This window comes from Hemitrygon akajei, chromosome 4 (genome assembly GCF_048418815.1).
Source record: "Hemitrygon akajei chromosome 4, sHemAka1.3, whole genome shotgun sequence".
Classification (NCBI taxonomy): domain Eukaryota; kingdom Metazoa; phylum Chordata; class Chondrichthyes; order Myliobatiformes; family Dasyatidae; genus Hemitrygon; species Hemitrygon akajei.
This window is the reverse complement of record NC_133127.1, coordinates 185,033,899-185,060,810: the sequence shown is the minus strand read 5'-3', so window position 1 is coordinate 185,060,810 and position 26,912 is coordinate 185,033,899. Positions and strand designations below refer to the sequence as shown.

The following is a 26,912-nucleotide window of genomic DNA, read 5'->3' as shown; positions in this document are numbered from 1 at the left end:
AGTAAATTGGAAGGAGATGCTGGTGGGGATGACAGCAGAGCAGCAATGGCGTGAGATTCTAGGGAAAATAAGGAACGTGCAAAATAGATGCGTTCCAAAAATAAATAATACTTAAATGACAAAATAGTACAACTGTGGCTGACAAGGGAAGTCAAATCTAATGTAAAAGCAAAAGAGAGGGCATACAACAAAGCAAAAATTATGGGGAAGATAGGGATTGGGAAACTTTAAAAAAAACTACAGAAAGCAACTAAAAGAATTTTTAGGAGGGAAAAGATGAAATATAAAAACAAGCTAACAAACAATATCAAAATTGATAGAAAAGCTTTTTCAAGTAAAAATTAAAAGAGAGATGAGAATGGATATAGGACTGCTAGAAAAAGAGGCTGGAGAAATAATAACAGGGGACAAGGAGATGGCAGATGAACTAAATAAGTGTGTTGCATCAGTCTTCACTGTGGAAGACACCAGCATTGTGCCAGGTGTTGAAGGGTGCAAGGGAAGAGAAGTGAGTGAAGTTACTATTACAAGGGAGAAGGTGCTCAAAAAGCTGAAAGACCTAAAGGTACATAAGTCATCTGGACCTGATGAACTGCACCCTAGAGTTCTGGAAGAGGTAGCAGTAGAGATTGTGGAGGCATTACCAATGATCTTTCAAGAATCATTGGACTCTGGCATGGTGCCAGAGGACTGCAAAATTACAAATGTCACTCCACTCTTTAAGAAAGAAGGGAGGGCAGCAGAAAGGAAATTGTAGACCAGCTAGCCTGACCTCAGCAGTTGGAAAGATGTTGGAGTTGATTGTTAAGGATGAGGTTATGGAGTACTTGGTGAGGCAGGACAAGATAGGAAAAAGTCAGTATGGTTTAAGGGAAAATCTTGCCAAATGGAATTCTATGTCTACCAAGTTAAGAGCACATGGTATTACAGGAAAGTTATTAGCATGTTTAGGGCATTGGCTGACTGGTAGGAGACAGCAAGTGGGAATAAAATAATCCTTTTCTGGTTGGCTGCCAGAGACTAGTGGTGTTCCACAGGGGTCGATGTTGGGACCACTTCTCTTTATGCAGTATATAAATGATTTAGATGATGGAACAGATAGCTTTGTTGCCAAATTTGCAGATGATATGAAAATTGGCGGAGGGCCAGGTGGTGTTGAGGGAACTGGGAGGCTACAGGAGGACTTAGATTAGAGAATGGACAAGAAAGTGGCAAATAAAATACAATGTTGGAAAATTCATGGTCATACACTTTGGTAGAAGAAATAAATGTGCAGACTATTTTCTAAACGTGGAGAAAATCCAAAAATTTGAGATGCAAAGAGACTTGGGAGATCTTGTGCAGAAAACCCTAAAGGTTAACTTGCAGATTGAATCAGTGGTGAGGAAGGCAAATGCAATGTTAGCATTCATTTCAAGAGGTCTAGAAAATAAGAGCAGGAATGTGATGCCGAGGCTTTATAAGGTGCTGGTGAAGCCTCACCTTGAGTATTGTGAACAGTTTTGTGCTCCTCATCTAAGAAAAGATACATTGGCATTGGAGACAGTCCAGAGGAGGTTCACAAAGATGATTCCGGTAATGAAAGGGTTATCATATGAGGAACGTTTGGTGGCTCTGGACCTGATTGGCCATGCAATCAAAGGTTATGGGGAGAATGCCAGGTAGTGGTGCAGAGGAGAGGAAAATAGGATCACTCATGATTGAATGGCAGTGAAGACTCAATGGGCCAAATGGCCTAATTCTGCTCCTATGACTTATAGTCCAATGATTTATTTTCCAGTTCAACCTCATTCTCCTGCCTTCTCCCCATAACCTTTGATGCCTCTACAAATCAAGAGCCATTGCTTTAAATATACCCAAAGACTTGACCTCCGCAGCCATCTGTGGCATTTAATTCCATAAATTAACCACCCTCCAGCTAAAGATTTTCCTTCTCACCTCTGTACTAAAGGGATTTCCCTCTATTCTGAGGCTGTGCCCTCTGGTCCTGGACTCTCCCATTGTTGGAAACATCCTATGTATGTCCATTCTATCTGGCCTTACAAAATTAGGTAGGTTTCAATGACATTCCCCCCCTCCCCCCCCAACTCATTCTTCAAGCATCCAGCAAGTAGAGGCCCAGAGACATCAAATGTTCCTCGTATATTAACCCTTTGCTTTCTGAGATCATTCTCATAAACCTGCTCTGAACCCTCTCCAATGCTAGCACATCATTTGCCGGTTCAGCAGCGATGAGGAAGGCAAATGCCATGTTAGCATTCATTTCAAGTGGTCGAGAATACAAGAGCAAAGATGTGATGCTCAGGCTTTATAAGGCACTGGTGAGACCTCACCTTGAGTATCGTGAACAGTTCTGGGCTCCTCATCTTAGAAAAGAGATTCCAGAGGAGGTTCACAAGGATGATTCCAGGAATCATTGTACAAGGAATCATTGTAAAATTGTACAAGACATTGCATTGGTGAGGCCAAATTTGGAGTATTGTGTACAATTCTGGTCACCAAATTATAGGAAAGATGTCAACAAAATAGAGAGAGTACAGAGGAGATTTACTAAAATGTCACCTGGGTTTCAGCACCTAAGTTACAGAGAAAAGTTGAACAGGTTAGGTCTTTATTCTTTGGAGTGTAGAAGGTTGAGGGGGGACTTGATAGAGGTATTTAAAATTATGAGGGGGATAGATAGAGTTGACGTGGATAGGCTTTTTCCATTGAGAGTAGGGGAGATTAAAACAAGAGGACATGAATTGAGAGTTAAGGGGCAAAAGTTTAGGGGTAACACGGGGGGAACTTCTTTACTCAGAGAGTAGTAGCTGTGTGGAATGAACTTCCAGTAGCAGTGGTAGAGGCAGGTTCGATTTTGTCATTTAAAAAAAAATTGGGTAGGTATATGGACAGGAAAGGAATGGAGGGTTATGGGCTGAGTGCAGGTCAGTGGGACTAGGTGAGAGTAAGCGGTCAGCATGGACTAGAAGGGCCGAGATGGCCTGTTTCCGTGCTGTAATTGTTGTATGATATGAATGAAAGGGTTATCATACGAGGAACATTTAATGGCTCTGGGTCTGTACTCACTGGAATTCAGAAGGATAAAGGGGGGATCTCAATGAAACCTTTTGAATGTTGGAAAGGCCTAGACAGAGTAAATATGGAAAGGATGTTTCCCATGGTGGGAGAGTCTAGGACAAGAGAGCATAAGCCTCAGAATAAAGGGTTGCCCTTTTTAAACAGATGCAGAGAAATTTCCTTGGCCAAAGGGTGGTGAATTTGTAGAATTTGTTGCCACATGCAGCTGTGGAGGCCAGGTCATTGGGTGTATTTAAGGCAGAGATTAATAGGTTCTTTATTGGACATGGCATCAAAGGTTACGGGGAGAAGGCCGGGAACTGGGGTTGAGGAGCAGACTCGATGGGCCAGATGGACTAATTCTGCTCTTATGTCTTATGGTCTTATCATTTCTTAGATAAGGGACTCAAAGCTGCTCACAAAACTTCAAGTACTGTTTGTCCACTGTCTACTAAAGCCTCAGCATGACATCCTTGCTCAAATGTTGGTAGGCCTGACTACCACTAGCTGCTCCTGCATCTTCAACAATCATTTGTGGTCCACCTTGTTTTAATGCATATGGAGATATGAACTCAAATGTAATAGAAACATTCTCAGAAAATGTAAATTTCTTACCTTATTGCATCAGTAATGTAGGAAAAACAATGGTAAATGGTTTGTGAATAGTATGCCATTGAATAATGTAGCGTCTTGGGACTTGTCTTCGTCAGGTAGATTCTGGACAAATTGGTATTACTGTACAAGGCTGTACATTGAAGAAAAAATATATGCTTATGCACACAGTGTCCACTTTATTAGGTTCACTTGTATATCGGCAAATATCAAATCAGCCAATCATCTGGCAGCAACTCAGTGCATAAAAGCACACAGACATGGTCAAGTTGTTGTTCAGACCAAACATCAGAATGGGGAAGAAATGTGATCTAAGTAACTTCAACCATGGAATGATTGTTGCTGCCAGACACAATGGTTTGAGTATCTCAGAAACTGCTGATCTCCTGGGATTTTCATGTACAACAGTCTCTAGAGCTTACAGAGAATGGTGCTCGGAGTCCTGCCATGTGCAGAAGTTCGTTGATGACACGGCCATAGTGGGGTGTGTCAGGAATGGACAGGAGGAGGAGTATAGGAAACTGATACAGGACCTTGTGATATGGTGCAACTCAAACTACCTGCGTCTCAATATCACCAAGACCAAGGAGATGGTGGTGGACTTTAGGAGATCTAGGCCTCATATGGAGCCAGTGATCATTAATGGAGAATGTGTGGAGCAGGTTAAGACCTACAAGTATCTGGGAGTACAGTTAGACGAGAAGCTAGACTGGACTGCCAACACAGATGCCTTGTGCAGGAAGGCACAGAGTCGACTGTACTTCCTTAGAAGGTTGGCGTCATTCAATGTCTGTAGTGAGATGCTGAAGATGTTCTATAGGTCAGTTGTGGAGAGCGCCCTCTTCTTTGTGGTGGCGTGTTGGGGAGGAAGCATTAAGAAGAGGGACGCCTCACGTCTTAATAAGCTGGTAAGGAAGGCGGGCTCTGTCGTGGGCAAAGTACTGGAGAGTTTAACATCGGTAGCTGAGCGAAGGGCGCTGAGTAGGCTACGATCAATTATGGAAAACTCTGAACATCCTCTACATAGCACCATCCAGAGACAGAGAAGCAGTTTCAGCGACAGGTTACTATCGATGCAATGCTCCTCAGACAGGATGAAGAGGTCAATACTCCCCAATGCCATTAGGCTTTACAATTCTACCGTCAGGACTTAAGAACTTTTTTTTTAAAAGCTATTATTAATGCTTTTTGAGATAGTGATTTAGATGCATATCATATTTTTTACTGAGTTAAGTATTGTATGTAATTAGTTTTGCTACAACAAGTGTATGGGACATTGGAAAAAAGTTGAATTTCCCCATGGGGATGAATAAAGTATCTATCTATCTATCTAAAATCAAAACAAAAACACAGTGAGTGGCAGTTCTGTGGACGAAAATATCTTGCTAATGAGAGAGGTCAGTGGAGAATGGCCAGACTAGTTCAAGCTGTAATTCAAATAACCAGACAATACAGCAGTGGTGCACAGAAGAGCATTTCAGAATGCACAACACATCAGACTTTGACGTTGATGGGCTAATGCAACAGAAAGCCACACCAGCTTCCAGTCCTGTACCTAATAATGGGCACTGAATATGTAGTTGGCATGATATGATTTAGAGCAGCCATTTGCAACCTGGGGCCCATGGACACCTTGCATTGTGGTATGGGTCCTTGGCATTATAAAAGTTGAGAACTGCAGATTTACAGAGATGCAGTGGTGTGGTGGACAGTTGTCCGTGGTTACAATAGGATCTAGATCAACTGGGAAAGTGGGCAAAGGAATGGCAAAGGGAATTTAACTGAGATAAGTGCAAACTGAAGCACTTTGGGAAGTTAAACTAGGGCAGGATTTACATAAGGAAAAAAAACGGGTCTTAGGGTGTGTTACAGAACAGAGAGATAAGGAGTAAAGGAAAAGGTTTCCTGAAACTGGTAATACAGGTGGACAAAGTGGAGAAGAAGGCATCTGGCTTGCTTGCCTTCATCATATAGGGAACTGAGTACAAGAGTTGAGACACCTTGTTATGATTGTATACGATAATGGTAAGAACATACCTGGAATATTGTGTGCAGATTTGGTCTACACATGACGTGATGAAGACCATAAGACCATCAGATATAGGAGCCGAATTAGGGCACTGTTTCTTCAAAGAATTCCAACAGATTTGTCAGGTAAGATTTTCCCTTGAGTAAACCATGCTGAATATGGCTGATTTTTATCATGCGTCTCCAAGTACCCCGAAACCACATCATTAACATCGACTCCAACATCTTCCCAATCACTGAGGTCAGACTAACTGGCCTATAATTCCCTTTCTTCTGCCTCTCCCTTCTTGAAGAGTGCAGTGACATTTACAGTTTTCCAGTCTTCTGGACCATGCCAAAATCTAGTGATTCTTGAAAGATCATTACTAATGCTTCCAAAATCTCTTCATCCACATCTTTCAGTATCCTGGGATGTAGACCATCTGATCCAGGTGACTTGCCTACCTTCAGACCTTTCAGGTTCCCAAGAACCTTCTCCCTAGTAATAGCAACTTCACAGATTTCTGTCCGCTAACATTCTTGAATGTTCAACATACTACTAGTGTCTTCCATAGTAAAGTCTGATGCAAAATATAAATTCAGTTTTTCCACCGTTTCCTTGGCCCCCCATTAATACCTCACCAGCATCATTTTTTATCAATCCGATATTCACTCTCACCTCTCTTTTACACTTTATGTATCTTAAACTTTTGTAATCCTCTTTAATATTGTTGGCTAGATTACTTTTGTATTTCATCTTTTCCTTCTTAATGACTTTTTGGTTGCCTTCTGTTGGTTTTTAAAAGCTTACCAATCCTTTAACTTCCCTCTAATTTTTGCTCTATTATATGCCCTCCATTTGGCTATTATGTTGGCTTTGACTTCTCTTGTTAGCCACGGTTGTGTCATCTTACCTTTAGAATGCTTCTTTCTCTTTGGGATGTATATATCCTGTGCCTTCTGAATTGCTTCCAGAAATCCCAGCTACTGCTGCTCTGCCATCATCCCTGCTAGTGTTCCTTTCCAATTAATTTTGATCATTTCTTTTCTCATGCCTCTGCAATTCTCTTTACTCCAGTGTAATACTGATACATCCCACTTTATCTTCTCATTCTCAAACTTCAGGGTGAATTCAATCATATTATGATCACACTCCCCTATTTGCTCTTTTACCTTAAGCTTTCCAATCATTTCCAGTTTCTTGCACAACATCCAAGCCAGAACAGTTGATCCCTTTGTGGGCTCAACCATGAACTGCTCTAAAAAGACATCTTGTAAGCATTCTAGAAATTCCCTCTCTTGGGATCCGGCAGCAACCTAATTTCCCAATCTATCTGCATATTAAAATTCCCCCATGAATATTGTAACACTGCCCTTTTGGTATGCATCTTCTATCTCCTGTTGTAATCTGTAGACCATATTTTTACTACTGTTTGGGGGCTTGTATATAATTCCCATTAGCGTCTTTTTACCCTTGCAGGTCCTTAGCTCTACCCACAACTTTTCAACACCTTCCGACCCTACGTCACCTCTTTCCAATTATTTGATTTCAACTTTTACCAATAGAGCCACTCAACCCCTCTGCCTACCAACCTATCCTATAGATGCAACGTGTATCCTTGAACGTTAAGCTCCCAGCCAGAGAGGGCACAATAAAGATTCACAAGGATGTTGCTGGAACTAGAGAGCTTGGGTTATGATGGGAGACTGAGAGGCTGGTTAGGCTGGGACTGTTTTGCTTGAGCGGAGGAGGCTAATTGATGTTTATAAAATCAAGAGAGGAATAGATAAGGTTGAATGGTCACAGCAGTTCCCCTCCCACACACAGGAGGGGAATGTCAAAAGTTAGAAGGATAGGTTTATGTGAGGGGTAAGATTTAATGGGGTCCTGAGGGGCATATTTTCAGTGGGTATATGGACTGAGCTTCCAGTGGAAGTGGTAAATCACAATGCTAAAATACATTTGGACAGGTAACATGGATAGGAAAGGCTTATACCAGGGGTTCCCAAATTTGTTTGCCATGGACCCTTACCATTAACCAAGGGGTCTGTGGACCCAGGCTGGGAACCCCTGCCTTAGGGAGATATGGGTCAAACATTGGCAAATGTGATTAGCTCAGGAAGGCAACTTGGTCAGCATGAGCAAGTTGGGCCGAAGGCCCTGTTTCCATGTTGTATAACTCTCCGAATCTATAAAATGTGAAGTAGCAGGTTTACAAAACAGATGAATGATTTTTTTTTACCAATAATTTGGATGGTTTTCAGTGTCATTTCTAAGCTTCTGATTTTTAAGTAAAAGTGATCCACAGTAAAAATATAACATTTTTTTGTGAAAGCCTAATGCTTTGTGCTTATTAAAAAGGCTGGTTGTGCATTGTAGTAACAGAAAATGGAGGGAAAAATTAGATTGATCTTAGAGTTGGTTAAGGTAATACCTTTTCCTTCAACACTACCGAATAAGGCAGTCAAAGGGTTTGGTTTAAAATTTACTTTAAAAAGTACACAAAAAGTTTGAAATGCTTCCTTCCAGTATTTTTCAAGACTCGGACATGTCCAGAATATATGAATTAATGAAGCCTCTCCATTGTTACATCTGTCACAATAGGAAGATATATCCGAATAAAAACGAGGCAGCTTATCCTTAGTAATATGGGCCCTATGGACCACTTTAAATTGTGAGAAGGAGTGATGGGCACACAACGATGAGGTATTAACCACTTTAAAAATTTCATTCCAAGTTTCCTCAGAAATTGAAGTCTGTAAATCTTATTCCCAGAGATTTTTAATTTTGTCTAAAGGAACGTTTCTCATTCCCAACAACATACCGTAAATATTAGATATTGATCCATTATGAAAATTAAAAATTGATCCAAATTAAAAATTACATCTTATAAATTCTTATCAGTACTTTTAGGAAATGTATGTAATTGAGATCGCAGAAAGTCATTTTGGCTTTTATTTCTCTTATAGTTAGGTGGGCATTGTTGCTTAGGTGGAAGGGTGCTGCTCTGCCTACATGCTCAATGGCTAAGCGATGTTGTATCATGCTTAAATTTAGAGAAGATTTGTTGTTCAATTTCTGAATCAAGACAAGACTTCCAAACATTGTGGGGACCTTTTTTGAATTATTTTCAAAATCTTTGATTTGTTATCAAGTACAGATGTTGGCTAATAATATGTTTTTTCTATATAAGGATTTTTTTCCTTTTTTCTTTCTTTACCAAACAGCTTTTCTTGGTAATGGTTTTAGATTTGTTTGTATAATAAAATTATTACTTTTCAATAATATGATTCAATTTAATTTACATGAATATGGGGTAATGAGACTATAAGTGTGATTCACATATATTGTAATTGATATATGATATATATCCTCCTGTACTTTGTATTCTTTTTTGTAGAAATCAATACAAATATTGAAAAAGGAAAGAGTTGGTTAAAAGGTCGGCACAACATCCTGGGCTGAAGGACCTACACTGTGATGAAATGCTCTAATTACTATGTGCTTAATTGAACTAGAAGCGTCAGAAACCTATGAATCATACTAGAAATCAAAATTTTTAAAAATCTCTCTGGTCATCCCCTTTCATCCATAGTCTTTCCATGACCATGATTGATCTTGGCAAACTTTTTCTACAGAAGTGGTCTGTCATTGGCTTCTTCTGGGCAGTATAAGCAGGCCTTGTGATCAGCACCTGCTGCTCCTATGGCTTCATGTGACCCTGACTGGGGGGGGGGGGGGGTGGGGGGGTAAGCAGGTGCTACACCTCACCCAAGGGTGACCTGCAGGCTTGCAGAGGGAAGGAGCGCCTTACCCCTCCTTTGGTGGAGATTTATCGCCACCCCCGACAACTCATAACCCAATGGCCACGGTGTTAGGTACATCTACACCTGCTCATTAATGCAAATATCTAATCAGCCAATCATGTGGCAGCAACTCAATGCATTAAAAACATGCAGACAGAGTCAAGTCGTCCAGTTGTCGTACAGACCAAACATTAGAATGGGGAGGAAATGTAATCTAAGTGTATTTGACCATGGAATGATTGTGGTGCCAAATGGGAGTGGTTTGAGTATCTGTGAAACTGCAGATCATCTGGGATTTTCAAGCATAATAGTCTCTAGAGTTTTCAGAGAATGGTGTGAGAAACAAAAAAAAACATCCAGTGAGCGGTACTTGTCTGGGCAAAAGTGCCTAGTTAGTGAGAGAAGTCAGAGGAGACAGAATAGCTAAATTGGGTTCAAGCTGACAGGCAAGTGACAGTAACTCAAATAACCACGTGTTACAACGGTGGTGTGCAGAAGAGCATCTCTGAATGCACAACACATCCAACCTTGAAATGGAAGCAGAAAACCACGAACATACATTCAGTGACAATGTTATTACGTACAGGTGGTACCTAATAAAGTGGCCACTGGGTGTATTGGTAGATTTTGTTGTGTTTTTTTTTAACAATGAAGTTAATGCGTTAACTTAGAAAGAATATACGAGGGGTGATTGATAAGTTTGTAGCCTAAGGTAGAAGGAGTCTGTTTTAGAAAACCTAGCACATTTATTTTTCAACATAGTTACCTCCTACGTTTAAGCACTTAGTCCCGCGGTTGTGGAGCATACGGATCTTGGACCTCCAGAAAGTGTCCACAGCAGGGGTGATTGATAAGTTTGTGGCTTAAGGTAGAAGGAGATGAGTTATACAGCTCTCATTACATGCACATGCAGTTCAACTCTGAGTGATTATGCAGAAAGTTTGAAGTTAATAACTCGTCTCCTTCTACCTTAGGCCACAAACTTATCAATCACCCCTGATGAATTATTAACTGATTCATTAAATTAGCAGTAGCACTTGTAACTGAGGGTGAGTCAACATATTGTTTAAAATAATACAAATAAGAACTGAATTGAAAACACACATGCTGAGCCTTGATAATCCAAATGAAATATCACGGGGTGTTAGCCCCAATTTCCTACCGCACTCATGCACAAATACATCGATAGCCAAGAAGCGTTCTAATTTGAGTACCTTCACCTTGATGCTCCTTGACGTCCAGCAGCTGGAGTCCGACACATGCAGAGAGTAGTCTTTCCATGCCATCAGCACTGGTGTTAAGACGTTCGGCAATGGCATTGGAGGAGAGCGGGACAGCGTCCTCATGCAGAAGGTCAAATACTCCCAATTCGCAGGCAGCAAACATTGTCTACAACCAGAACCGTGTTATGAATTGCTTTGTATAATTCTACGTTCTATATTGACTGGTTGCACCAGGGTCCATTCAAGTTCAAGTTTATTATCATTCAACCATATACATGCATACCAGCAAACGTATGCATATACTTCATACCAGTAGACCAAGGTGCACTACACAGCACATATAACTCATGCACAACTCATAAAGTAATGTTACCGCAAATAAATAAATAATAAAATACATTCCGTAAGACTGACATTCAGCTTAATGTGCAATTATGACTCAAGTAAACAGTGTAACACTGTTGGTGCTTCATTCATGATGAGACCTAGGTGGTGGCAGAAAGTTCAGTAGTTTCATGTCTTGGGGGAAGAAGCTACTTCCCATCCTAACCGTCCTTGTCCTAATGCGATGGTATCTCCTGCCTGATGGTAGAGGGTCAAAGCGATCTGAATCAGAATCAGGTTTAGTATCACTGGCATGCAGTATTAGGTTAAATTTGTTATTTTGTGACAGTGGTGGTGACATCCGTCAGTCTCGAGAGACCATGGATCTGCGCCTGGAGTTTCCAGGGTGCAGGCCTGGGCAGGGTTGTATGGGAGACCGGCAGTTGCCCAAGCTGCAGGCCTTCCCCTCCCCACGCCACCGATGTCGTCCAAGGGAAGGGCACTAGGACCCATGCAGCTTGGCACCGGTGTCGTTGCAGAGCAATGTGTTGTTAAGTGCCTTGCTCAAGGACACAAACACGCTGCCTCGGCTGAGGCTCGAACCAGTGACCTTCAGGTTACTAGTCTGATGCCTTGCCCACTAGGCCATGCACCAACACAGACAGTACAGTGACAGTACAGTGCAATATATATATAAAAAAGCTATACATTAGAATAAGAAATATATATAAATAATTGGACAAGTAGTGCAAAAAAGGGCAAGAAGAAAAAAGTGAGGTAGTACATGGTTCATTGTCCATTCTAAAATTTGATGGTGAAGGGGAAGAATCTGTTCCTAAAACATTGAGTGCATGTCTTCAGGCTCCTGTACCTCCTCCTTGACGGTGACAATGAGAAGAGGGTATGTCCTGGGTGATGGGTGTCCTTTATGGTGGATGTAGCCTTTTTGAGGAATCTCCTTTTGAAGGTGTCCTCGATGCTGGGAAGCCTAGTGCCCACAATGGAGCTGACTGAACCTGCAGCTTTCTACAGCATTTTCCAACCCTGTGGAGTGGCCGCTCCATACCAGACGTTGATGCAACCAGTCAGAATGTTCTGTAGAAACTTGCTGGCGATTGTGGGACAGGTGGGAGGGTTCCTTGACAATACTAAGGGCCCTGTGTATGTAGTGCAACTGATAAGTGTCACGGATGGGTACGGTAATTCAAATGCACAGGAAAGTAATACAGTTGCAGAGTAGTGAACTCAGCCCAGTACGTTAAGGGCAAATCCCTACCCAGCACTGGAAGTATCTACAGGCGGTGCTGACTCAAGATTGCAAACCTTCTCTTCAAAGACCCTCTCCGTCTGGGTCATGCCACCTTCTTGCAGCTGCCATCAGGCAGGACTGAAGTCCTTCGTGGCTAGATTCAAGGACAGTTACTTCACTTCAACCATTCACTCTTTATCCAACCTGCATCACTACCTCAGCATAGTAACACTACGCCTACTTTGATCACTCTGCACTACACCGCACTTTTTCTGTTTTGTGTTCTTCTTGCAGAGATTATATATAACTTGTGTTTTTTTCTGCGAATGCTGCTTATTTGCTATGCACTGTACATATGATGTTGCTGCATGTATTTTTTTTTCATTGCACCTGTGCATTAATGTACTTATGCATATTGTTACGTACCCCGTAACTGGGTCACTTACCAGCAAAGATAGAGAGGTCCGTTGAAGTCTGATGGTACTATTTTTAACAGTATTTATTGATAAAAATACACAAAAATAATATCAATGCAAACATACAGATAATATACGTCGTCAATACTAAATCTAAAAGCGTGGGTATAATAATAATCAATAAGAAATAGCTCTATCGTTGTCTAGGGGATAATGTATTGTCCGATGGAAATATAAAAGTCACTCAAGTTCATTCAGGCTGCAGCTTTTGGCTGGAGAGAGAGACGGAGTTTAGAACTTGCCCGTTTTCCGTTTTATGATGCCGATCCTTCGAAATGTCATCGGTGTCCTTTTCCTTTTAGCTAAGCCGTCTTCCGTGGTCAGCCCCACCAATTCCGAGGCAAATGGAAAAGGACGCACGTGGGCTTTCCACCGGCTGTCGCTATTACGCTGTCACGGGATTTCTAGCATTTCTCCTGGTGCGTCTAGAGGGGTTGTTCCCCAGACCCTCTTTTATCCTTACTCACGGGGTCTCAGATGTCAATCAGGTTGGGATGCTGCCACCCCCCCCAACCAGCCCACGTTGCTCATTCCTTGAGGGCTTCGATGAATAGCACAGGGCTCAATACACAATTCCGTCTCCAAGAGACAATGGCCGTTTCCCGTGGCTTTGTATCGTTGAGAGGCCAGGACATTCCAGACCCCCTGTGGATTCTGCGTCTCTCTCTCTCTCATTTCCTGGGTCTCCTGACCTGAATTAATAGCGATCTTGCGATTCTCAAAAAAGAGGGGGCTACTTTGTACCCTTCGGCCCCTCAGAGTTGGGGCACAGGCGTAACAATATAAACATGACTTTGTTATATTTAAGGAAAATCAGGTTAATCACATAAACCACCAAGGCATAGGAGACTACAGACCCACTGTTGGTAAATGAAGTTAGTATACATGAGATTTATTGGCCTGCATGGACTTAGAACTTAGGACATGTTACAGGCTCTTTGGCCTATGATGTTCTGATTCATTAACCTACTCTAAGATCAATCTATACCCTCCTCCCACATTGACCTCCATTTTTCTTTCATCCACATGCCTATCTAAGAGTTACCACCATCCCTGGCAGGGTGTTTCATGCATCTATCACTCTCTGTGTAGACAAATTACCTCTGACATCCAACCCCCCACATACAGTTATGCCCCCTCATCTTAGCTTTTTCCATGCTGAGAAAAAGTCTCTGAGTATCCATTCTATATCTATGCCTTATCCTCTTATACACCTCCAAGTCACCTCTCATCCTCCTTCTTTACAAAGAAAAAAACCTTAACTCACTCAACCTATCCTCACAAGATATATTCTGTAATCTAGGTGGCATTCTGGTAAATCTCTGCAAACTCTCTGCATCCTTCCTATAATAAGATGACCAGACCTGAACATAATATTCCACGTGTGGTTTAACCAGAATTTAATAGATCTTCAAAATTACCTCATGGGTCTTGAACTAAATTCCCTGACCACGTGCCTTCCTTATGGTGGCCTGAAGGGACTGTATTTTTACTGTATGACTCTATGCCACGGAATACCAATCTTTGTTTGTTTAGTTGTGTCCAATGCATTATGCTTAGAGTTTCTTTGGAAATATGAAATTGAGACTTTCCTTTGCCTACATCAGGTTAGTATAAAAGGTCCCCTGGAACTTTTTGAAACAACGTTTCTCACAGAGTGTAATGAGCACTTTGAATTCTTTGTCCTAGAAGACTTTAGAGATAAAATCATGAGAAGTATTAAAAGAGGAATTAGAACATTTTTTTCATAGATCATGATATTAAGCCACGGGAAACTGGCTCAGAAGAGCGAGTGGAAATAAAAGGGGCCTTTTCTGGTTGGCTGCCTGTGACTAGTGATGTTCCTCAGGGGTCAGTATTAGGACTGCTACTTTTCACATTGTTTGTCAATGATTTGGATAATGGAATTGATGGCTTTGTGGCAAAGTTTGCGGATGATACGAAGAATAGGTGGAGGGGTAGGTAGTGCTTAGCAAGCAATGCTATTGCAGCAGGACTTAAACAAATTGGATGAATGGGCATAAAAAAGTGGCAGATGGAGTACAATGTTGGGAAATGTATGATAATGCAGACTATTATTTAAATGGGGAGAAGGTTCAAATGTCAGAGGTGCAGAGGGACTTGGGAGTCCTCGTGTAAGACTCCTAGAAGGTTAATTTACAGGTTGAGTCTGTGGTAAAGAAGGAAAATGCAATCCTGGCATTTATTTCAAGGGGAATAGAATATAAAAGCAAGGAGATAATGCTGAGGCTTTATAAGACACTAGTCAGGCTGCACTTTGAATACTATTAAGAATTTTAGGCTCCATATCTCAGAAAGAATATGTTGTCCAGAGGAGGTTCACGAGGATGATTCTGGGAATGAAGGAGTTAATGCTTGAGGAGCGTTTGGCAGCTTTGGGCCTGTACTCACTGGAATTTAGAAGAATGCGGGGTGGAGGGGGGAGGTCACACTGAAACCTATTGAACGTGTAAAGGACTAATAAGATGGATGTGGAGGGGATGTTTCCTATGGTTGGGGTATCCAGAACTAAAGAGCACAGCCTTAAAACTGAGGGGCGATCTTTTAGAACACAATATTCCACGTGTAAGAAAGAATATTTTTAGCCAGAGTGCAGTGAATCTGTGGAATGCTCTGCCACAGACCGTGGTTGAGGCCGATATTGTGGGTATATTTAAAGCAGAAGTTGAAAGGATATGGCTAGCAGGTAGGTGTGTGGGTTTGTGTAGGATCCAGGATTAGACATGATGGAACGGTGGGGCAGACTCAATGGGCTGAATGGCCTACTTCTGCTCCTATGTCATATAGTGTTATAGTCTAAGAGGACCAGTAATGATGGAGCAGGATTGAAGGGCCCAGTAGCCAACTCACACTCCTTATCAGTAGCTAACTCAACTATCATCATCTGACAACAGATACCAATGCATTGCTGTAGTTAAGTGCTACACTTGCCCCCTCACCTCCTCCCTCACCACCATCCAGGCCCCAAACAGTCATTGCAGGTGGGGCTATACTTCACCTGCAAGTCTGTCAGGGTCGTCCACTGCATCTAGTGCTCCAGATACACCGCTGAGACCCCACGTAGATTGCCGCACAGCTTTGTCGAGCACTTTCACTCTCTCGACAACGGGCAATGCCTCACAATCTGTCAGGGTAGCCTCCAACCTGACGACAGGAACATTAATTTCTCTAAATTCCAGTAATGACTCCCCCTCCCCTTCCTCACATTTTCCATTCCCCATTCTGGTTCCCCTCTTACCTCTTCTCTTCACTGGCCTATGGCCTCTCTCTGGTGCTCCGCCTCCTCGCCTCTGTCCCACGGTCCACACTCTGCTCCTATCAGGTTTTTCTTCTTTAGCCCTTTACCTTTAGCACCTATCCCCTCCCCTCACAGCTTCTTACTGCATCCCTCCTCCCCCACACACCTACCTTCCCCCTCACCTGCTATCTTCTACTCCTTCCCCTCCACCCACCTTCTTATTTGAGTTTCTGCGCCCCCACCCCCAACTCCCTTCCAGTCCTGAAGAAGTTCTTAGCCCGGAACGTCAACTGTTTATTCCCCTCCATAGATGCTGCCTGACCTGCTGAGTTCCTCCAGCATTTTCTGTGTGTTGCTCAATATTTCCAGCATCGACAGAATATCTACGTCATGATGAGGGTTAAATCCAATTGACTAATAAATATATTTCAACTGAAAAGTTATCAATGACGTGATTTCACTTCCTTGGCTTTGTGAAATTCTTGCTTACCTTGGATATAAGAAATCCATTCATATAATCCAGCAGCTTCTGTGGATACTCAGGTTCCTGCTTTGAGTATTCCATAATAAAAGCTTGTTAGCTTTCTTAATTTACAACAACTCAGTTCTTCATGGGTTCTGTCGGGTAATCAATAGCTCAATATCATTTGCAAGTTCCCCAGTCTCACAGCCAGCATATAAGGGATCTGCTCATCTGCTACGATCACTCATTGGTTGCTGAGGTGTAAATACCTGGTACTTTCTAATCGCTTAAGGAGATTGGAGCTACATGTGATTGACTTTGACAATCTCTTTGATTGTAATGTTGTTCGGGATTTAAGATAAGAACCTACATTTTATGTAATTCCTTTTATGGCCTTTGCAACCTGTGCTGGTGTCAGATTTTTTAAAGTCTTGAAGCATCATTAGGTCTCCTCACAGAAACTTAACTCAATTTTTTAAAATAATTGTAAAATAATTAAAACATTTGACATTGCAGTCGATATACTCAGTGGCCCTTTTATTAGGTACACCTGTACGTCTGCTTGTTAATACAAGTATGTAATGAGTCAATCATCTAGCAGCAACTCAATGCATAAAAGCAAGCAGACATGGTCAAGAGGTTCAGTTGTTCAAACCAAACATCAGAGTGGGGAAGAAATGTGATCTAAGTGACTTTGACCATGGGATGATTGTTGGTGACAGAGAGGATGGTTTGAGTATCTGTGAAACTGTTCATTTCCTGGGGTTTTCACACAGAACAGTCTCTCGAGTTTACAGAGAATGATGTGAAAAACAAAAATAATCTAGTGAGCTGCAGTTCTGTGGGTGAAAACACCTTGTTAATGAGAGAGGTCTGAGGAGAATGGCCAGACTGGTTCAAGCTGGCAGGAAGGCAAGAGGAACTCAAATAAATGTGTTAAAACAGTGGTGTGCAGAAGAGCAAATATGAACACACAACACATCGAACCTTGAAGTGGATGGGATACAACAGCAGAAGACAATGAACATACATTCACTGTCCACTTTATCAGGTACCAAGTGTACATTTATTTTGGAAAACAAGCTGCTGTGCCTGCGTACTGTTCCTGGTTGTGGAATACAGTAAAACTCCATTAATCCAGCAGTTTACGACTCTGGTGGTGCAAGGCAGATTTTATGGGCTGAAGCACAAACTGCTGAAGGAACTGAACAGGACAGGCAGAGAGAAATGGACGGCTGATTTTTCAGGTTGAGACCATTCATCTGGACTGTAAGAGAGGAGACTGTCAGATTGAAGAGCAGAGGAGAAGCGGTGGGGTAAGAACTAGTAGGTTCCGGGGGAGGAGGGGTGATGAGCAGCTGGAGGAGACAGGGTGGGAATAGTGACTGAAGCTGGGAGGTGATAGGTGGAGGCAACAGAGGACTGCGGATGGATTCTGACAGGAAAGGAAGGTGGAGTACTAACTGTGGTGAACTACATATACCTGTCTGGACTGCTCCTGTGGCTCCTCCCACAGACCCCTGTATAAAGGCGATTGAGGCCTGATGCCCGGCCTCATTCTCCAGGATGTAGTGCTGTTCATTCTTCCAGTCAATAAAAGCCGATACCTCGCTTCCTACGTCTCAGAGTGAGTTAGTGATGGTGCATCACTAACTCACCCCGTTACCCATTTATACTGCCTCTATCCTCACTATCTTTCAGTCCAGATGAAGGGTCTTGACCCAAAATGTTGAACAGCCATTTCTCTCCACAAATGCTGCCTGACTTGTTGAGTTCCACCAGCTATTCGTATTTGTTTTTGCTCCAGATTCCAGTATCTGCTGTCTCTCAACTTTCTGGGCTATTTGATACTTCAACTTTGCCGCTGACATACTCTTATGTCACTTTTTAAAGACGTTGTGCAGTAATATAACACGCCACAGTGGCGTAGCTGTTTGTTCGACACCATTACAGCTGGCAGTTTGGATCAATTCCGGCGCCGACCTGAAAGGGTCTCTGTACATGTACATCCTCTCCGTGGAATGAGTGGGTTTTCTCCGGGTCCTCCAGTTTCTTCCCCCAGTCCAAAGACCTATCGGATAGGTTAATTGATCATTGTAAATTGTCCTGTAATTAGGTTAGGGTTAAATCAGGAGTCCATCTCCTAAAACACGCTAACTTCTACAGACGTACCATGGAGAACATTCTGACAGGCTGCATCATTGTCTGGCATACGGGGGCTACTGCACAGGTCTGAAAGAAATTACAGAAAGTTGTCAAATTAGTCAGCTCCATCTTGGGTACTAGTCTCCGTAGTATCCAAAACACCTTCAAGGAACGGTACTTCAGAAAGGCGACGTCCGTTTTTAAGGACCCCTGTCACCCAGGGAATGCCCTCTTCTCATTGTTATCATTAGGGAGGAGGTACACACTCAACATTCCCCTCTGTCAACCAATTCCTAAATGGACATTGAATCCATAAATACCAGGGGTCCAATGTGGCGAAGGGAGCCTGGAAACCAGTACACTGGTGAGTTAAATGAAGGACAGAAATCAGCGCCCAGAGAGCCAGAAAGATCAGAATTTCTAAACAACAAGATACTAGATTATTGAAGTTTTACTGCAGATTTGTTTCTAAGTGGATTCTATACTGTGAAACCTGCCACTCGGACCAAAAATGTCGACTGTTTATTCCGCTCCATTTATGCTGCTTCGCTTGCCGAGTTCCTCCAGCATTTTGTGTGTGTGGCGTTTGTGTGTTGTTCTGGACATCCATCATTTGCAAAATCTCTTGAGTTAATGATACTTCTGCTCTTGCAAACCAATTAATTTCCCAGTCAATAAATTACTCTCACGGTGATGTAGGAATACGCACTCAGCTGACCACAGCCAGTTTTGAGGATTAGGAATAGGTCAGAGGGTTACCGACCTGGAGAGGATTATAAGTAATAAGTAGCAGCAACCATAAAGGGATTTGAAACCAAGGTTGATGCATTATTTAAAAAGGAGACAAAGAGTAAAGATTATGTTAGAATGAAGTGCAGAGTTCTGGATGATCTCAGGATCACAGAGGGAGGACAAGACAGATTTAATATAATTATTAGACAAATTAGAGGGGAAATAAGGTTTATTTTCACTCAGGTGATGGGGTCGCAGTATGAAAGAGTGGTGGAGGCAGAATCCTTCAAGTTAAAGAAGTAACTGGACACACTTCAAAAATCATGACCTGCAGAGACAGAGTGATTGATTGATTGAAAGTGAGATGGTCTTTTGGAGTGGTAGTGACGTGATGATGTGAAAACAACTCCTGTGCCATCTTGGGGAAGTCAGTCAAGAGTGTGGTGACACAGTGAAGTGTAGGGGTTACAAAGACATGGATGGGGTGGGTGGGAAGGTGGTGGGCCAGTAGTAATTACGTTGAAACAACAATGCTCGAGACTAGAACAGCCTACAAAAAGTAGTGGATACAGCCCAAGTCCATCACAGGAAAACCCCTCTCCACTATTGAGCCCATCTACAAGGAGCAATGCCACACAAGAGCAGTATCCATCATCAAAGATTTTCCCTTCCCCCAGCCACCCTGCAAGGCTATGCTGCCATTGGTATGGAAGTTCAGGATCCTTGTGTCCCACACCAGCAGATTCAGAAAGTTATCACCCTTCAGATTCAGATTCAGTTTATTGTCATTTATAAACCACAAATACAATGCAGTTAAAAAATGAGACAACGTTCTCCGGAATGATAACACGAAAAAGCACAAAACAGACCACACAAGAAAAACCACATAACATTTGGTAATCCCCAATCCAGAGTCCGGAGAGGCTGCTGCATATCGATATCGCGCTACCGTCTTAGCACGTTCCCCGGAAAGGAAATACAAACCCATCAGACAAACCTAAAGCTACAAGACATACACAAAACCATATAGTTACATATAGTTATAGTTAACATATAGTTTCAACAGTGCAGACAATACCATAATTGATAAAAGACTAACTGACAAAGACCACATAATTATAACACATAGTTTCAACAGTGCAAAGCAATACCGTAATCTGATAAAGAGCAGTCCATGCACGATTTAAAAGAAAGTCTCAAAGTCCCGACAGCCCATCATCACACGCGGATGGTAGAAGGAAGAAAAACTCTTCCTGCCATGAACCTCCGATACAGCACTTTGGGAGCTTCGACCACAGCCAACTTCGAGCCTCCGACCAGCCCTCCGTCACCGAGCACCATCTCTGCTGAGCGCTTCGACCCCGGCACCAGCCGCCAAGCAACAGGCAAAGCCGAGGATTCGGGGCCTTCCTCCCGGAGATTTCTCCGATCGCACAGTAGCAGCAAAACAGGCATTTCAAAAGTTCCACCAGATGTTCCTCCGTGCTTCACACGTCCGTCTCCATCAAATCAGGATTGTACACGGCCCCTACTTACAGATAACAGATATTCATTCCTGGAGTGGCCGCTGCGCGCTGCATCGCGCCGCCATCTTGAAGTCAACCACCAGATTCCCAAACTGGTGTGGATAAATTTACTCACCTCAGTACTGAACTGGCTCCACAACCCAGGGACTCACTTTCAAGGATTCTCCAACTCATTTCTCAAATATTATTATTTTTTGTATTTGCAGTTTGTTTTCTATTGTACATTGATTGCCTGTCTTTATAGTTTTTCCATTCATTCTATTGTATTTTTTTGTATCCACTGTGAATGTCCACAAGAAAATTAATCTTGAGATAGTATATGTGAAGGATGTAAGTAATAAAGTCAATTCAATTTAATTTTATAACTGATGGAAACTAATCTATCAATCATTGTTCAAAAATCACACTCTTGTACGAGTCTTTTGTGATCAGTTACTAGTGAACTTCCAAATCAAATGCAGTTGGCAAGCAAAGTGGTGATGCAAGGAAATTTGAAGTGTTATGCACAAAAGATCAGGTGCAATAGAAAAATTAACTAGGTAATCAAATACTGTACATAGTTTAATTGGGTCATTCTGTGAGGGATACATTGTGAAAAGAAATGTACTGTATAGGAGTTCATGCTTGTTTTGTTAATTTAGCTCATATTATTTCATTAATCAGTCATTCAGCACAGAAACAGGCCTTTCAGCCCAAGACATTCATGCCACCAAGATACACTCATAATACACTACAGAACAGTAATAGACCTTTTGGCCAATCTAGTTTACTCCATGCAAGGCTTATTGAGAAAGTAAGGAGGCATGGGATCCAAGGGGACATTGCTTTGTGGATCCAGAACTGGCTTGCCCACAGAAGGCAAAGACAGGTTGTAGACAGGTCATATTCCACATGGAGGTCTGTGACAAGTGGTGTGCCTCAGGGATCTGTTCTGGGATCCTTACTGTTCATGATTTTTATAAATGACCTGGATGAGGAAGTGGAGGGATGGGTTAGGAAGCTTGCTGATGACACAAAGGTTTGAGGTGTTGTGGATAGTGTGGAGGGCTGTCAGAGATTACAGCAGGACATTGATAGGATGCAAAACTGGGCTGAGAAGTGGCAGATGGAGTTCAACCCATAAGTGTGAAATGGTTCATTTTGGTAGGTCAAATATGATGGCAGAATATAGCATTAATGGTAAGACTCTTGGCAGTGTGGAGGATCAGAGGGATCTTGGGGTCCGAGTCCATAGGATGCTCAAAGCAGCTGTACAGGTAGACTCTGTGGTTAAGAAGGCATCCTCTTTTTTTTCACTTTCTCGTGGTTCTAGACAGGGATGTCCATTAAGCCCTTTATTATTTAATCTTGTATTGGAGCCTTTGGCCATAACACTACGTGAAGCTAAAAATATTCATGATATCTCTATGAATGGAACTATACGTAAGATTTCTCTTTGTGCAGATGATCTTTTGGTTTTTATTTTGAATCCTGAGGAATCAATTCCTAATCTTTTGGAAACACTAAAAGATTTTGGTAAATTTTCAGGATATAAACTTAACTTGAATAAAAGTGAATTGTTTCCATTAAATGCCTCTGTTTTTATATATAATGATATTCCTTTTAGAATTGTTAATACTTTTAAATATTTAGGTATTATAATTACTAAAAAAAAGATCTCTATAAAGCAAATATAGTTCCTTTAATGGACTCCATGAAACAACTATTTTCTAGATGGAATCCACTTACTCACTAATAGGTCGTATCCATGCTGTGAAAGGGATGATTTTACCTAGATTTTTATATATTTTCCAAAATATACCTATCTTTTTAACTAAAATTTTTTTTGATCAAACTGACTCTCTCATTTCTTCCTTTATTTGGAACGATAAAAGTCCAAGAATTAATAAGTATCATTTACAAAAATCTAAAAAAGATGGTGGACTTCCACTTCCTAATTTAAGACTATTATTGGGCTGTTAATATCAGACAATTATGCTTTTGGCTATATTGGCTCGACAAGAGCCAAAAACCACTATGGGTTGATTTGGAATTAAAAGCTGTTAAACAATTTTATTTAACTTCAATATTAGGAGCTCCATTGCCTTTACAACTCTCTAAAATTCTAAATCTTTACCCTGTTATTAAACATTCCTTACGGATTTGGTTTCAGTTTCACAATTTTTAAAAATTTTAAACAACTTAAGTTGTCTAGTTTTTTATATCGAAACTTTTTATTTAAACCTTCAATAACTGATCCCAGTTTTCTCTTATGGAGAAATAAAGAGATCCATTCTTTTACAGATTTATTTTGTGATGGTTGATTGATGAATTTTGAAGAGTTAATTAACAAATATTCTCGCTCATAACACATTTTCTGCAATATCTTTAGGTTAGACATTTTTTACAACAATAATTATCTAAGTTTCCATATTTGCAAGAATCTGATTTGTTGGATACCATTTTGAAGTTGAATTCTTTAGTGAGAGGTTCCATTAGCAGAATTTATAATTTACTTTTGTTACAAAAAGAGAACCTCTCACTAAAGATTAAACAAGTTTGGGAGAGAGAACTTAATATAACCTTTGTTAATGAAGATTGGTTGCAAGTTTTGAAAAACATAAATTCTTATGTGCCAATCACTGTTTAATTCAGTTTAAAATTGTTCACCATTATTATTTAACAAAGGAGAGACTATCTAAAACATTTCCTAGTATAGACAACTACTGTGATAGGTGTAAAACTGAAGTAGCTACTTTGTCACATATGTTCTGGTCGTGTTCTTCATTAAAACCGTTCTGGAAATCTTTGTTTTCTACCATTTCTAAAGCTCTGAAAATTAATATACAACCTATTAGATTGACTGTTCTATTTGGAATAGTTCCGTATCATATTCAGGGTATTTCATCTTCAGATCAACATGTAATTGCATTTGTTACATTATTGGCAAGAAGGACTATTTTATTAAAATGGAAAGATACCTCTGTCCCTACATTAATTGAATGGTTTTCTCAAGTAATGTTATGTCTCAGTTTGGAAAAAATTAGTAGAAGAACTTTTGATCCCCGATTCGATTTTGAGAGAAGATGGGGCTCTTTTGCCAAATATTATCATTTAATTTGAATTATTTTATATGGTTTCCTTCCACTCTTATTCTATATAAATATGAATTGGCAGTTGATGGTTCTTTTATATATATATATAGATGATTGTAAGATGTATTGCTCCAGGGGTTGGTTCCTAATGGGTTCCCCCCCCTTTTTTTTTAAGTCAGTGGGATTTTTGTTTCCTTAGGTAGATGGGGTTCTTTTTTTCCCCTTCTTTTTCTTACATATATTTCATTTTTATATATTAGTTTTTATTTTCTTCAGCTTTATTAATTGTATATATATTAATTTGTTGAAATTTTGTATCATTTTATAGCTGTAGAAGATTATGTACCAATAAAAAGATTCTAAAAATGAAATGAAGAGCCATATGATGCATTGGCCTTTATCAATTGTGGAATTGAATTTAGGAGCCCAGAGGTAATGTTACAGCTATATAGGACCTTAGTCAGACCCATTTGGAGTACTGTGCTCAGTTCTGGTCGCCTCACTACAGGAAGCCATAGAAAGGATGCAGAGATTTACAAGGATGTTGCCTGGATTGGGGAGCATGCCTTATGAGAATAGGTTGAGTGAACTCAGCCTTTTCTCCTTGGAGCAACAAAGGATGAGTGGTGACCTGATAGACATGTACAAGATTATGAGAGGCATTGATCGTGTGGATAGTCAGAGGCTTTACCCAGGGCTGAAATGGTTGCCACAAGAGGACACAGGTTTAAGGTACTGGGGAGTAGGTACAGAGGAGATGTCCGGTTTTTTACTCAGAGAGTGGCGAGTGCGTGATTTGATTATCCCATGTGTAAAAAAAACTTCCAGGTAACAATGTTAAATATAACTTTGTATGAGGTTGAGTTTGTGCTCTTTTGCCTCACTCCTGCAATTTAATTTTAAATGGTAGATCAGATTTTTCTATTCCCTTACATACCACGTCTACCTTCCGCACAGCAACAGGCTGGAATAGGAGAAATATCCATTGGGAAGGATCTGTCTTCATAGAACTGGAAATTATTTAATTACAGTGCCTTGGAAAAAGTATTCAGCTCCTACAACTATTTTCACATTTAATGTCTATTTTTTAAAAATTTAAAATATATTGAGGTAGGATTTTTGAGCTAATGTGTAAAACATTGTGCATCATATCAAAACCTTGCAAAACATGTCAACAATTTACTAAAAATTTTAAACCAAAATTTTGCTTCTGAGGAAGTATTCATCCCCTTTGTAATTACTTTACTAATTTTCCTCAGATACAATACTGTATATTACCTTACCAACTTGCTCAATTTGTTGATGTAGAAAATTGGAGGATCACTCATTTCAATTAATTGATAAGAATAAATAACCTCCCTCTCGGTAAGGTCCAACATTATAGTAGATTTTCAACAGACCAAGTCAAAATGAAGACAAAAGAGAATTCAAGACAAGCCAGAGAAATGGTAAGAGAAGCTCAAATCTAGGGAAGGGTACAGGACCATCTCAAAGCCACTGAACACATGTTGGAGCTCAGTATAAAGCATGAAATCTCAGCCACACTGCCTAGGTCAGGCCACCCCTCTAAACTTAGTCGCCGAAGAATGGCACTTGTATGAGAGGCTACTATGACACCAACAGTCACTCTCAGTGAACTGCTGTCAATGGCTGCAACTGGACCCACAATCTCCAAGGCCTTGCACAAAAAAGGTATTTATGGAAGAGTAGCAAGGAAGAAAACTTTGTTTAAAAAAAACCCATCATATCTTTGCCCATCTAGACTTTGCAAAGTGTCACTTAAAAGATATTGTAAAGATGTGGAAGAAGGTCTTGTGGTTGGATGTGACTAAGGTGGAACTTATTGACCTCAACATTACGTGGTACCTGTGGCGTAAATCTAATACTGTGCACCAGCCAGGTAACATTATCCCTACTATAAAGGTATGGTGGAGGTAGCAGCATGCTACGGGAATGCTTTTCAGCAGCAGAAACTGGAAATCTGGTCAAGATTGACGGGAAGATGAATGCTGCTAAATGCAGAGAGATCCCGGGTAAAAACCTGCTAGCCTCTGCCAGAAGGCTTAAACTGATGAGGGAAGTCAAGTCTTTCAGCAGGACAATAACCAAAAGCACATTACCAGAGTAACCCCAGGGTTGATGTCCTTGAGTGGCCCAGTCAGTTATGACCTTGACCTCAAGATTGTTATGTACTGCCGCTCCCCAAAAAACCTGTCACAGTTTGAGCAATTTTGCAAGGAAGAATGGGCAAATCTTGCTTCATCACGTTGTGCAAAGCTAATGCAGACTTATCCGAAAAAGACTGCTGGCTGAAATAGTTGAACCACCTCCCACAGCTAAGTAGTCAGCAAAGGGGGATGAATACTTTTGAACTGCTGACATTTCAGTTTGAGTTTTTAGTTTTTCAGGCTTTACTTTTCCTTGTTTTTTGGACTCTACTGTGAAAAAAGGAGCATGTGGTACACAATTAAAAATTCGCAGTTAAATTGATCAAAATCCTTGGTTGTAATACTCATTTGTGTGAACAAAGGGTTGTGGGGGGGGGGGGAAACTGAATACTATGTTAGGGAGTAAAAATGTTTCCATTATACATGATTTTATTAATACTCTTCTAACTTAAGATTCAGTGATTTGATTATGCTATTTGTATAGATATACATGTTATTTACAACTTTACAATTGATTTATGGCAAATTGACACCACAAAGTTTTATATCTCCCTATTTCCATATCCATTACAAAACCTCTTTAGTTTTGTGCTCTCACACAACTACCCATTCTACTCTTCTCATATCCTCTCTCTGTAGATGCTGCTTGACTTGTGATCAAGTCAACACAAACACTGCTGGTGTTTATTGTCCTCAAGTCTATCAGAAAAGACTTACTGGTACTTCACAAATTGTATTTACCGGTAGTTAGCACATTGGTAAATGTGAGACATTCAGGTATCAAACC

The 26,912-nt window shown here is 40.9% G+C and overlaps 1 protein-coding gene across 2 annotated transcripts in view; it reads right to left on the bottom strand.

The window, feature by feature from the left end:
• Window positions 1–16,672, bottom strand: part of LOC140725983 (acetylserotonin O-methyltransferase-like) — a 50,213-nt gene extending 33,541 nt beyond the window's left edge. The window contains exons 1-3 of one of the 2 annotated variants that reach the window (XM_073041888.1): window positions 16,508–16,672; window positions 10,701–10,875; window positions 3,676–3,805 (exon numbers count right to left, since the gene is read on the bottom strand). In XM_073041888.1, the coding sequence (XP_072897989.1) occupies window positions 3,676–3,805; window positions 10,701–10,875; window positions 16,508–16,582 (380 nt within the window). In that variant the 5' untranslated portion in view covers window positions 16,583–16,672. Of the gene's footprint in view, window positions 1–3,675; window positions 3,806–10,252; window positions 10,344–10,700; window positions 10,876–16,507 lie in introns of those variants that run through there. The other variant, XM_073041889.1, reaches the window with a different exon arrangement.
• Between the last annotated feature and the right edge of the window lie 10,240 nt (window positions 16,673–26,912).